Genomic DNA, 14,844 nt, shown 5'->3' on the forward strand with positions numbered 1-14,844 from the left:
TTCCATCGAATCGCCACGTTGTGTACCGTGATTCGTCACTCCACACAACGTTTTTCCACTGTTCAATCGTTCAATGTTTACGCTCCTTGCACCAAGCGAGGCGTCGTCTGTCATTTCCCGGCGTGATGTGTGGCTTATGAGCAGCCGCTCGACCGTGAAATCAAAGTTTTCTCACCTCCCGCCTAACTGTCATAGTACTTGCAGTGGATCCTGATGCAGTTTGGAATTCCTGTGTGATTGTCTGGATAGATGTCTGCCTGTTACGCATTACGACCCTCTTCAACTGTCAGCGGTCTCTGTCAGTCAACAGACGAGGTTGGCCGGTTCACTATTGTGCTGTACGTGTCCCTTAACTTTTCCACTTCACTATAACATTGGAAACAGTGGACCTAGGGATGTTTAGGAGTGTGGAAATCTCGCGTACAGGCGTTTGACACAAGTGACACCCAACCACCTGACCACCTTCGAAGGCCGGTCACGGTGTCCGAGCGGTTCTAGGCGCTTCAGTCCAGAACCGCGCGACTGCTACGGTCGCAGGTTCGAATCCTGCCTCGGGCATGGATGTGCGTCATGTCCTTAGGTTAGTTAGGTTTAAGTAGTTCTAAGTTCTAGGGGACTTATGACCTCAGAAGTTAAGTTCCATAGTGCTCAGAGCCATTTGAACCATCTTCGAAGTCCGTGAGTTCCACGAAGCGTCCCATTCTGCTCTCTCACGATATCTGATGACTACTGACGTCGCTGGCAGTATGTGGCAGCACAATGCACCTAATATGAAAAACGTATGTTTTTGGTGGTGTCCGGATACTTTAGATCAGAGAGTGTATCAGTGTTTGACCAAGGGCAGACTGCGATGGCCCGGAGGTTCGGCACGATCATTTCGGAAACTGGACCATTTGTCTGGCGTTCGAGGAGAGCTGTGATGAGTGCCTTCAACACATGGCGAAATCAAGGTGAAACTATGTCCGAACGTCGTATTGTTGGGTGGTCTCCCTGTACCAGATGCCAGACATCGTAGAATGACCAGACGGGTAAAACACGACAGTCGGCGAACTGTGTCGGAACTATCATCAGACTATAATGCTGGACATAGTACAAGTGTGTCTGAACACACAGTCACCGAACACGCCTAACGATGGGCACCCGCAGCAGAGCCGATGACCCATGCATGTGCCAACGTTAATACCATCACATCGGCAACTACGAGTGAAATGGGCACGTGACTGTCGACACTGGACGTTGGCGCAGTGGCAGAGTGTTGCATGGTTTGATGAATCCTGCCACCTTCTTCATCATGCCGATGGGAGGGCCTGAGTCCGCTGTCTTCCAGGAGAACAGCTCCTTAACAGCTGTACGGAGATAAGCAGTCGGCGACTCCATTACACTCTGGGGAACATTCAGGAGGGTATCCATGGGACCAGTGGAGCTCGTGGAAGGCACCGAGACTGCCAAGGAGAATCGGGGGATGTGGTGGATGGTAAAGCACTTCCTAGCCCCATCGAGTGACCAAATAAACCAAGACCTGCGCCTCATGCTCCCGAGCATTTTCCTGCAAAATGATGGGAAGTCATGTAGAAAATTTTGCCGCTTCTTTCTGTAAGCTGTGCATTTTTGGAACACAGCCTGGGACCAGCTCTGATTTATTTGGTCGATCGACGGAGCTGGGAAGTGCTGTACCACCCCGGACTAAAGACCTTGTGACTTCAGATTTTTCTAATTGAAGAAAGCACTTCACGGCATTCGCTTCAGAACTGTTACAAAGATTCGTTGGGCAACAGATCGTTCCTCTCGAACTGTCAACGCAACTGGCGTTGCGAACGATTTCCACATCGCTGCTAAAGGGATATACACATTGCTAGCGACTGGAGAATAGTAAAACATTGAAACATATATATATATTCTGTAGGTTGCAAATAAGTAGTTGGCACTATTAAAGTTCGAATCCTCGCACAGACAGGAATTATATCAGTGTTTAGTCGTCCATTGTCTTGATATCTACTCATTGCATCTAAAAGCTCTTATCGTTAACATTGTGAATATTGCTTTGAGTACAACTGACCTCCCTCGAAGCAGTACATGGACCTGTTGGGCCGCGTGCAGCCCTCATCCGGGATGTCCAGCTTGAGCGGCAGCAGGTCCTTGAGCCCATATTCATTGAAAACGGGATTCATGCGGAGCAGACCGCCATAGCCAGCGCGCAGATGCCTGTAACACGACGGTACGTTGCACGATGACCTTCTCCGCATAGTGCCTAAAATATTACATGTGCACTATGCTCTGTAGATGTTTCTAAATGTAAGATCACATTATAATATTTTATCTTTTCTAACAGCGTCACTAAACTATTCGTTGGTATTAAAAAATTTACGTGGTTACGGAAGCCACATTATAAGAACTGATAAATGAAAAACTGTTGCACAAAGTGGGATAATACTGGGTTATGGGATGAAACCAGGTAACATGTTTCTGATGCACTGTTTATGTCCTCTAATGTAGAGATGCAGAATTACGCTCCACTAGTCAAGAATGTTCAGTTCACCGCGCTTTTGAAGGTAAGTTAGTTTTACGGTATCTGGAACCGTGCGACCGCTACGGCGCAGGCTCGAATCCTGCCTCGGGCATAGATGTGTGTGATGTCCTTAGGCTAGTTAGGTTTAAATAGTTCTAAGTTCTAGGGGACTGATGACCACAGCAGTTAAGTCCCATAGTGCTCAGAGCCACTTCAACCATTTTACGATATCAGCTGATTAATGTTCGTTTGTTTTTAATCTGCAGGTATTTCATAGTCATTACATTTATAAAAACTCTTATTTAGTCAGGAATATTAGATTATTAGTAAGTTTTTATTCATTAGCAAACTATAGGGATTTTATTCAATAGTAACGTGAATTTCTTTTGTTTTTATTACACTTACACTCGGGGAAGACCGGGTATGCTGAGTGGGGGCAAGACGGGGCAGTACCCGGTCTTGCCTGACCATATAATGCTGCGTTACAAATTGACTTTTTTGTATGAGTTAAATATGCCGAGAACTTAGCAAAGGGTCCGCCGCTCGTGGTCTCGCGGTAGCGTTCTCGCTTCCCGAGCACGGGGTCCCGGGTTCGATTCCCGGCGGGGTCAGGAATTTTCACCTGCCTCGAGATGACTGGGTGTTTGTGTTGTCCTCATCATTTCATCATCATCCAGGAAAGTGGCGAAATTGGACTGAGCAAAGATTGGATAATTGTACGGGTGCTGATAACCACGCAGTTGAGCGCCCCACAAACCAAACATCATCATCATCACAACTTAGCAAAGGAAGACAAAAAGACAATTATGCAGGCAGGAGGTTATTATGTAAGGGGTAATAAACGAAGCGTTGTCGGCTAGGATGGGTTTCTTGAAAGCTGCAAGGACATTCTATGTTTCACAAAGTACCTTAGAAGACAGATAAAAAAGGGCTAGGACAAATAAAATAACTGCTAAGGAAGTGGCAATTAAAGGACGATTGGGCCCAAATCCGCTTGTGTTTTCAGAACAAGGGGAAAAAATTATTCGATCATATTTTAATACTATAGAGTGGACTTTCTGGTTTAACTCTTAAAGATGTCCGGAGATTACCTTACGATCTTGCAATCAAAAGTAATTTGAAGCATAAATTCAACGATGATACGAATATGGTTGGAACGAACTAGTTATATGGTTTTCGAAACAAAGTTTCTTTAAGATTTCCGGAAAATACTTCAATCAATATCAAAAGCTATGGGCTTCAATAAACAGCATGTTGACGAGTTTTTTATATTTGTTAGAATATCTATGTGAGTAGCACAAGTTTTCTCCTTGTGGTGTATACAGGAATAACCACTGTTTCTATCAACCATGAGAAGTGTTTGCTTTTAGAGGAAAAAACAGGTTGGATCATTAGCATCAGCTGAGCATGGTGCTTTTGTTACCGCAGCCGGCAATTTTATGGCAATAACGTTTATATTTCTCTTCGAAAAAGGGAAAAACCTCTTACTCACTGATGAAACACCACCAGTGCTCAATATCATCCTTTTGGGTGGATGCAAACTGAAATTTTTACGTACTGTTTTCAAAAGTTTGTCTTGTTTTTCAAGCCATCTGTAGATAACCAGTTCTCTTGATTTTGCACAGGCATGCCACATATACAAAGAGCCTCTATAAGCATCGGTCTCTTTTTGAAACCAAGCATGTTGAATCGTTTATGAATGAGCCCCGCTGCTCTAAAAGTTTGGAACCACAAGCATTTTGTAGTGACACACTGGCTGCGTCGTCTCTAGGTTAAACAGTTTAGCACCAAAGGTTTTTGAGTATTAGCTATCCGATCTTACCCCATTTTCCCCTAACATTTGTCAGCTGCTAAGAATCTTTACCCTACTACTTCAGTATATCGTGCCAACATGTCCGAAAACTTAGCGCGAGATTTCTGTTTGGAGACGACACTATACCAAAAGAAAAGCAGGTCAATCCCTTAACATTATTCAAGCTTCCCATCTGCCTCCGTTATACATTGCGCTGTTAGAGAAAATCTTTAATACATGTAGAGAAGAGAGTTGAAATACGGATATTGTCCTGAAGGATGTATAGACATCCATTTATTGACTCTGCCATCTTTCAAATCACAGGAAAATATTACGCAGGACAGCGATGTTGGTTCAGAAGTGAAACAGAAACAGCAGCCTGTTGTAAAGCCCCAGCAGTGACCAGAAAGCCCAACAACATCGACATATGTTGAAGGCAAAACAGGAAAGTTTCGTTAGTAGCTAAGGTCAGGTTCTTTCCTTTTGATATCTGAAAATGGTGCCTGACCTCTTTTGGCGACGCATGAGAACTTTGTTCACTCATTCTAGGCCCTGTTGCCATGAAGCACAGTGAACGGAAAAATTCACTGCTAGAGATGAGATAATGCGTCGAAAATTTAAAACTCGCTCTTAGATCTTCAATATGAAAATAATTTCCTTCACAAGCAAGAGCACGTAATTGGGGGCTTTGATGAAGGAGAAATTCATAAAATTGAATTGCTGGCTGAGATCTCTCATCTCAATGGAAGTGATATGAGTAAAAGTGATAGATGACAACCAAACCACAGCGTTTTAGTGAGTATATAGATCGTAATTTTTCAGAAGGCGAAAGAAAAAGAAAGGTTCCATAAAAGAGTATTTTCGCTATTGATACTGTGGGACTACAACTACACGCAGGTCCGTTATGGGATTCCATTAGACCCACTTACAACCTATTGGGCAAATATTCCAAATTTGGACTTCCTAGGCTCTAAAATCCCCGATTCTACAATGGGTCAGTACTTGGACAACACATAGAGGATTCCCTCTCTCTCCCTCCCCCTCCCTCCGCCCCTCCCGCTCTCCCTGTGATAACATAGGCTCTTCAACAGGACAAATCTCAAACAATCTGCGCTATTTTAGGATAGTAAATAAAATATCGCAGTTGGTTGCACGCTGACCAACGCAGGGTAATCACAGCTACATTTGTTTTGTTACATAGGCATCTCTGTAAACAAGACATTTTTATAGTAGCTCGACAGCGGTTTCTTTCTTGTATAACTTTTTTTTGTTCTTTTGAAGCATAGATCCCCTTGTTTGTGACACAAGTATTTTATTCGTGGTTTCGTCTTCCTTTAATTGATAAGTAAATACACTTTTGTGATATACCTACTGGCTTACGACATATGGTACATAGACATACGACACGATATTGTTATTGAACAACGTGTCCTTTCTCTCTCACATCAGTTTCTTTGCACAACGGAAGCATTAGTAATGGCCCAAAGAGAAAGGTTTTTCCTGTAGGTTGTAAAGCGTAAGATGTTGCGACTGAAAATCTTACCTGGCAAACTTCTCAGTGACTCCATACACAGTGTTTCCATCCAGAACGGCAGTGAGTGTGTTATACTGTGCCCTGGAACCTGTGGAAGAAGAGACGCAACCGTTAGACATAGTTATTTTGATGGTTGTTGTTAAAATATTTTTTCGTTATGTGATAAAGATATTAGATCAGAATACGAGAACAAGGAGGTTATCCATCGCATATTTGAAAAAATAACAATAATACACGATTGAATATTTTTTTTACTGAACCAAGAATTTTTTCTAGGAAATGCATTTAAATTTCGCTAACAACTACTGTGGTTTGTAGCTATCGCACGAAAACTTATTTTAAAACACGGAACATGGCCAAATGCTGTTTTATAAATATAGCGTACTTTAAGGAGTTAGTGGTCTTCATATGTATATATAGTTAAGGCTCATCGGCCATTTGAGCATCTTCTTCTGTGCGGATCCACAAACAGTGCCCGAACTCTTACGGGAATCGGTAAAAAGCCGCGAGTAATGAGTATAATGGGCAGAGGCTCTGTGAATATAGTGCGGGACAATAAGTTGGGAATGTGGGTCTCACGAGAGGCGTGCCAGAGATAAGTCCCTGCAGTCGCACTATCCTCTGTGTCCTCGGTGGCTCAGAACGTAGAGCGTCAACCATGTAAGCAGGTGATCCCGGGTTCAAGTCCCGACCGGGGCACACATTTTCAACTGTTCCCGTTGACATATATCAACACCTGTATGCAGCATTTCATTGTAATTAGTGGTCTTTGCTGCGACCTGCAAATATATTTCTGCAGATGTACTTCGATATTGTTTTAAAATAAGTCTGATTAAGAAACGACCAATTTCCAGTCTGCCTTCGGCAGTGACACAGTGCGGACCGTGTTGCCTGCCGGCCGCGCTGTGGTGCGCGTGCCTGTTTGTTTACGCCGGAGCAGCTTCGCGTGTGCGGTGTTGTGAGTATAGAACGAGATGGCACACTCGTACAGAAAAACGACTTTGAAGTTCAGTTTTGCGAACGACTATACACGACCAAAGGCACACGAGGTTGAACGTTTCTTCAGAGAAGAGGTGAAAATCGATCCACAGGAAATCGTGGGAATCAATTTATCGCTCGTTTCAAGCGTCGTCTATGTCAAGCTTGTTGACGAGGCTGCTTGCGAAAGACTTCTACAACGATCACCGAATGGGTATCGTTTCTGTCATGCCGACGGGAATGTTGGTGCAGTTACAGTCGATCACGCGGGAATGGGGATCCGCACTATACGAGTCTTCGAACTTCCGTTTGAGGTCCCGTCTGAACTTGTTACCGACGCCTTTCGACCATACGGCACAGTTTTATCCCATGTGGCCGAAAAATGGGCGAGTTTTACCACGTACCCCGTTTTAAATGGGGTGAGACAAATACGGATAGAGCTGCGCAAGCACGTCCCCTCTTATTTGTACATAGGAGGTTGTCGAGCAATTATAATCTATGATGGGCAACCTCGCACTTGCTCGGGGTGCGGGAAAGAAGGTCACGTCCGCTCGGAATGCCTCCAGCGACGTTTAGTGCAAACTCCACGGGCTGGCGTTCAGGCGCCACAACCGACGACTGTCTTACCGTTGACCTTTGTGGAAGCCCTGAGAAGCGACGTGAGGGAGACTTCCGATGGGCACCAGCAGCTGCCCCCTATAGAGAACATGGACACCAACGGACTGGAACTCCGACCACCGGTTCCACCACAGCAGACACAAGACACCACAGAAGAGATGCAGCTGACGGCGGCTCCAGGATCATCCGTGGTGGCTGCCAGTGCTTCCACCGAGAGCGTGATAGGCCAGGCCCAAGACGGAGGATACGCAACCCCAACAGCTGATGCGGAAGCAAGGCAACGGAAACAGCGTTCGCCGAAGAGAAGAAAGAAGCGTCGACTGACTTCTGCTGACGATAGCCATAGTCCCGAGGGGACAGTGGACGACAACGACAGTATCGACCTGAGACCAGTGGATTCAACAGATACCGAGATGACGATGCAGGAACTACACAGCGACGATAACTTGAACTCTCCTTCTGGTGACCGGAAGGCGGAAGTGGAGATGACAACTGTCCAACATCAGAGCGATGACAACGTTACCTCCCATCTTTCGACCAGTTCCGGAAATATTCTGGGGGACTGGGCGCAAGAAATGGACCAACAGGAACGGGATGAAAATACGAACGCGATGATTGAGGACAGTCCTGGCCAGAGGCCGGGAGGGGTCGGGAAATGTTGACCAACTTAGTGTGTTGAGGAGCGCCGGGGGTGCAGATGGACGCTTAATGACACCGCCCTACAACTGATGAACACAAGCCAGGCGTACCGCGTTGCCACGATAAACATTAATGGCATACGGTCACCGCTTAAAATTCAAATGCTGAAAGATATGTTACGCGCTGCGGACGTGGATATTGTCCTCTTACAAGAAGTGCGTTTCACATCGCCGCCAGAGTTCTACGGTTACGAGGCACATTATTCAGTGCACGATGAAAGTGGATGCGGTGTGGCGATTCTCACCAGGGAAGGAATAGGAGTGGAGGACGTCAGGTCTCTCCCTTCGCACGCGGCATAGCGATCACTGTCGACGGCGTTCGTTTCATCAATTTATACGCACCATCTGGCTCCACAAAACGAAGAGAAAGGGCGACTTTTTACACCGAAGAGATAGCACCGTTGTTCGCTGGACGCTTTGATAACTATGTAGTGGGCGGCGACTTTAATTGTGTCGTCGACAAAAAGGACCAAGTACCTCATTATGTGCCATGCATGGAACTGCGTGCGTTGATTACCGAAATGGCACTCCTGGATACCTGGGAACTGCAGCATGGTGACAGACCGGGTTATACGTTTGTCACGGGACACTCGGCGAGTAGACTTGATAGAGTGTACGTGACACGAGCTCTACGGACGACGATACTGGATGCCGAAATCTGGCCAGCGGCTTTTACGGATCATATGGCGTACGTCTGTACGATTTCACTAACGCGTCAGAAGATATGGCGGAGTAACGGTCACTGGAAAATGAATTGTGCACTTTTACGTGACACTGAATGTCACCGGTCGATAGAGGCGGCCTGGGAGACCTGCGTTCGTCGCCAATGAGCATACACCTCGGTTCTCCAGTGGTGGATTAAATGCGCAAAACCAACGTTACGGAGAACGTTGATACGATACGGGCAGGACAAATCGCAGTGGCACCGCACAACGGCTGATTTTTATTTTACAGCCCTGAGGGAGCTGATGACCCAACAACCATCGCCGGAAAGGCACACGGCCATGCGCAGGATAAAAGCCAAGTTATTACAGCTGACGAGACTAAGAATGGAAGGTATAATGGTCCGGGCGAGATTGGCGGACACAGTTGCTGCCGAAACCCCCTCCATGCACCACGTGGTACGAGAACGCCAACGACGACGCAGGACATTGATCAGGGAACTAATCTCTGAAACTGGCCAGCCAGTCGTGCACCAGCGTGATATTGCGCATGTGTTTACCGACTATTTCCGCCAGTTATATGGACCTGTACATGTGAACCACGAGACACTACATGATGTCATCTCGGAAATGCCAGATAGAGGACCACCGCTGGATGCAGAGACCTTCATCACAGCGATAACAGAGGATGAGCTGACAGACGCAATTGCCAGGGGGGCTCCGAACAAGTCCCCTGGACAGGACGGCTTCCCAATTGAATTTTACCGCGCCTTTGCATACCTCATGGGACGGACCTGGATTCAGATGTACAACGAACTCCTGTTACCGCAGACTGAGATACCTGCCGAGTTCACGGAGGGTATCATCATCCCCATACCCAAACCACGCGGTGGCAGAAATCCAGGAGATTATAGACCACTCACTCTCTTGAACTGCGACTACAAGATTTTCGCGCGCATACTTGGGGCTCGCCTGCGGTCTTCACTATCTGATAGACTCCTCATAGATCAAACTTGCCTCGGCGGTAAGAGCAACGTACATACGGCGCTCAGTGACTACCGAGATATCATCGCATTAGCAGCGGCATGCCGAGTGCGTGCGGCACTCGTCGCTATTGACTTCGATCATGCATTCGACAGAGTGGATCATACCTTTTTGCATGCGGTGATGGACAGATTGGGAATCCCACAGGCCTTCATCCTAGTGATCATGCGACTGTTACACGGCGTACGATCAAGGGTCTCGGTGAATGGACGGGGCACTGACTACATTGTTATTTCAAGGTCAGTTCGTCAAGGTTGCCCCCTGTCGATATTTTTGTATGCAATGGCTTTAGAACCCTGTTTATATGGTCTCCGAAGACGGTTGGAGGGAGTGCCGTTGCCACAATTGACCTTTCATTGCCGCGCTTATGCTGACGATGTGATGCTGGTGGCACGGACAGGCGAAGAAGTACGTACGGCGTTGGCATGGATACAGCGATACGGGATGGCGGCAGGAAGCGTGCTTAATCTACAAAAATCACGCTGCATGAATGTCGGTCGAGGATTACAACCGGGGGAGGAAGGGCCGCTCATCTTAGTTAAGACCGTAAAATGCCTAGGTATTACGTTCCACACGGATGTGCAGCGGACAGCAGCGGATAACTACCGACGCATATTAAAGCTGATGCGGACAATGGTGCTGTTACAGAAACTAAGAGCGTTGGATATGATTCAGAGGGTGACCTATGTTAACGTATACCTAGCACCGAGACTCACTCACGTAGCGCATGTCCTGCCTTTAACGCGCACAATGGCATCACGCATACAAGCAACTTTCGGAACCTACGTGAGTGTGGGACACCTGTTTAAGATCCGATACACAACGCTTACGCTACCACCTGGAGAGGGTGGACTTGGTCTAGTGAACGTATATGAAAAGGCACGGGCGTTATTCGTCAGTACGATTTTCCGACAGTGGCGCGGCCAATTTCGCAATATCTCGGGTGCGTTGGCCGATGTACTAGCGCCCACTTCAATGCTGCCACCAGTCGATGTGGGCCATATTTCACCGAAGCTGTCACACTTCAAGTCTTTTTTTTTGGAGCTTAGCTATGTCAGAGATTCCTTCCCAACAACACGACTACCGACGACGCGAGACGTATACCATCTCTTACTGCGCCGGTGTCCCAGGAATATCCTGGAAAAAAAGTACCCAGACAAGAACTGGCGACAGATCTGGCGCGTTATACGGAACGTTTACCTCCCAACGTCGGTACGCTCAACATGGTATGTGGTGATAAATCGGAAGTTCGCAACGAATCAACGGCGGCACGCGATTCATTTGGCAGACACTCCACTATGTTTAGGCTGCGCAACAGTGGACACTGATGAACATCGTTTAGCATGTAGTGGGACGGCTCCAGTGTGGCAGTTGACACAACAGATATTGGCGTTCCTGTTACGCTCCGCCCCTCACACAATTTCATCAGACACACTTTTTTTCCCCCAAGAATCTTATTTCCCGGTCCAAAAAACCAATGCAATGACATGGGTGCGGGGAATGGTGGTGGGCTACGTGTATAACGAATCGGAAAAGGACAAAATTGATTTTTGGCATTTTCTCTTGGATGGGCACACGAAGCTGCAACAGCATAAGAAATATAGGCAAGACTTCGCTAATTACTTGCGACTTACATTTACCGACCCGCCGGCCAGATGGGGTGTGACGGGTGAGAGATGAGATAGCCGAAGAAGCCGAGATTGACATCGATCACACTTACGGACCCTTAGTTAATTTCGAGAAGACGACCCAGTCTTACACCAACGTCTGGAGAACGAGTCGATAGATGGCTCTCTTGCTCTATCGAACGTCGGGTCGTGAGCAGGTGTCGCCCCCGACACGAATTTCATTTCATTGCTACAGGAGCATGTTTCTTTTGTATTTGTACTATCCGCAATGTCTTCATGTCTTTCATTTGAGCATTTTCAGTTTTATTTATTTCCTTAATTAATTAATTTTCTAATTAGCCACTTTTGTCAACATACGAAAAAAAAAAAAGAACGTAGAGCGTCAACCATGTAAGCAGGTGATCCCGGGTTCAAGTCCCGACCGGGGCACACATTTTCAACTGTTCCCGTTGACATATATCAACACCTGTATGCAGCATTTCATTGTAATTAGTGGTCTTTGCTGCGACCTGCAAATATATTTCTGCAGATGTACTTCGATATTGTTTTAAAATAAGTCTGATTAAGAAACGACCAATTTCCAGCGATTTTAACTGAAACTCGTTCAGTCTACATTATTAGACAGCATCGAATAAATAACCCATGAAACTGCTAAGTGTTCAGACGAACTCTTTGAGTACTGGTAAACGAATGTTATTTGATTCTGTCGTATTATGAAGACTACAACGTTGAATGGAATCTCTTATCTCTATGTATCAGTTTCACAGGACGTGACTATCAGATTAGTTGGCCTGACAGTATTTTTAATAAGGTGTAAATAAGAATGTAGACAAGTGTTCACTGTTTAAACAATGTGACGTGGTCTGCCACCCGATTTTCTTCGATTGCTATGTCTTGTCAAATACCTACTGGTGGCCGTTTGTCAGTTTTCCAATTTAAGCCTCCTCCTGTCACTCACTCAAGTTTTTCAAGCAGTTCTAAAGAAATCGAATCCATAATTTTGAATTTGAAGTACGAAAACCATTACTGAGCTGACGTCACACTCAGAAATAAAAGATAAATACTTGAGAAATAATTGCTTTTCGAAATTTCCTACGTTTATGGCTGATGTATTTATGGTTATGAATGTTGAATGTATGAAACAGATCATGTAGAAGTTTTTGTAATAACAGTCTGAAATACATAATCATCAGTTTGAGGCTTGCTGTCAAGTTAAAACGATGTTCCTTACCGGGACTCGAACCCGAAACCTTTCCTTTCGCGTGCAAAGTTCTTGCCACTGAGCTACTTTTTTTTTTTTTACCAAGGACCTTTTTTTATGAAAGGAGGTGGGGAAGGGCGGAGAAGGCAGAGCGATCAGGGGTCGTAACCCGAGGCCTGGTCGCAGTGTCCCCCTCGTCCGTCAAGGAATCAGGGATGGGAAGGGGAAATCTTTTGTGGGAATTATTATTTATTTATTTATTTTTATTTACTGTTTTTAATACATTCTTAATGTGGTTTTACTTTATACCACAACAAAAATAAATGTATCTAGCACCGCATCGTGCTCGGAGAAAAAGAAAACAATATCTCGGCACTTTCCTACACCGAGGTAATGTATATGGGGAAAACGAAAAAAAAGTGCTTCATACAGGATGCAGAAGGGTGTGTCGCTACTCTCCTTACGCTTCATCATCCAGGTACGTCTTCACGTATATCATGTTGTTCCACTGAGAATCGAACTTAGTCATGTCAGCTCACTCAATGGGTATCTTCTCCTACCTGTTGATGATCCAGCTGCGTGGAGGGTCGCGTAGGGCACTCCCTAAGTAATTAGAAAAATACTGTCTGTATTTTGGGTTCCGTACGATCTTGCAATGACGTTCTTGTAGGTAGTTCCAAAAGTCTAATACATCTTTAGGTCCATCGTGAAATAAGTAGTGTGCCGCATGCGCACGGATCCACGTGACAGCGTTGGTCTTGGCGCGCGGGAAATACTGTTGATCCGGAAATAGTAGAAACCGAGGTGTAATGCGTTCCGGAGTTACTCGTAGAAAATACGACAAAATTTGTCGCACCAAGCGCCATACGTCGTCTGCCGCGCCACATGTGAGACGGTGTTCGTCCGTGTCTGGTATCCCGCAGTCTACGCAGAGAGGCGATTCCGCCATGTTTATCTTGTGGAGGCGTGATCGGGTGATCTGTTTACCATTGACTGTGATGTACCATGTGGATCGGACGGCTGTATCCAGTGGAATCGCGTGAATCGTCTTCCACACCACCTTCCAATTAACCTGAGGGCTTTTGGTCTCCACGATGTTTGGTGGGCGCCTCTGCTGTAGGACATGATATATATCCCGCGCCGACGCCTGTTTCGTCGGTGGTACTGCGATACGGACATAGCTGTGTTCAATGTAAAAGTTCCCGAAGTAGTAGAAGGGTGGGGGTATGTCTTGCGTCGTCAGTGGGGGCATAATGGAGGGCGGAGCTAAGGACTCCAACAGCAAACCTGTCAAACTTTGCGGGTGGTGGCGCCACTGCTTGATGTGTGAGCTGACATACAGGGCCACAGCTCTGTCGTGGACATGGACTAGACCAAGGCCTCCCCTTTCTGGTGGAAGGGTCAGTGACTCATAACTGACTTTGAAGAGCATGCCTGTACTGACGTAGGCTCCGAATGCCGCTAATAGACGTCGTGCCATCAGTAACGGTATTGGGAGAACACGCGCTATGTGTGGAAGGCGCGATGCGAGGTAAACATTGACGAAGTGTGTCCTTTGGAGAATGTCGATGGTCCGCAGACGAAGGTTGAAGATCTGGACCCGAATTTGTTGTAATAAGCGGCGGTAGTTAAGAGCCGCGGTGCGCCGTATGTCGTCGTGAAACTCTATTCCGAGACATTTGATAGTGCCACGAAGCTGTAGGGGTTCGACACACTCTGGGGTCAACCCGTCTCCTATGGCCATGGCGACCGATTTGGCGACGTTGAGACAGCTGCCGGAAGCCACACCGAACGTGGTAATCCATTCTAGTGCTCTGTTGACATCGTCGCGATTGCGGAACACGAGAACCAGGTCGTCGGCATATGCTGTACAGCGAAACGTGACGGCACGTAGGGTAAGACCGGTGAGGCGTTGACGGAGACCACAGAGGAGCGGTTCCAGTGCCAGAGCATAGAGTAACGTCGACAAGGGACAGCCTTGACGGACGGAGCGGAAAATCGGGAGGGACTGCGAGAGACGCCCGTTAACGAGCACTTTGGAAGTCGCCCCACGGAGGAGGCGCATCACGACGTCTGTGAATTGCTGTGGGTACTGCATGTGCTGGAGAACGGACGTTAGGTACGCGTGATCCACTCGATCAAAAGCTTGGCTAAAATCTAGTGATGCCAGCGCTCCCGGGATG

General features: G+C 46.6%; 1 protein-coding gene across 1 annotated transcript in view; it reads right to left on the bottom strand.

Annotated features, from left to right (window-relative positions):
• The window catches only part of LOC126177652 (chorion peroxidase-like), a 262,598-nt gene that overhangs the window by 37,293 nt on the left and 210,461 nt on the right, over positions 1 to 14,844 (bottom strand). Inside the window, exons 8-9 of the mRNA XM_049924471.1 lie at positions 5,842 to 5,920; positions 2,057 to 2,202 (exon numbers count right to left, since the gene is read on the bottom strand). Of these exons, the coding sequence (XP_049780428.1) occupies positions 2,057 to 2,202; positions 5,842 to 5,920 (225 nt within the window). The remainder of the gene's footprint in view (positions 1 to 2,056; positions 2,203 to 5,841; positions 5,921 to 14,844) is intronic.

This window comes from Schistocerca cancellata, chromosome 1 (genome assembly GCF_023864275.1).
Source record: "Schistocerca cancellata isolate TAMUIC-IGC-003103 chromosome 1, iqSchCanc2.1, whole genome shotgun sequence".
Taxonomy (NCBI): Eukaryota; Metazoa; Arthropoda; class Insecta; order Orthoptera; family Acrididae; genus Schistocerca; species Schistocerca cancellata.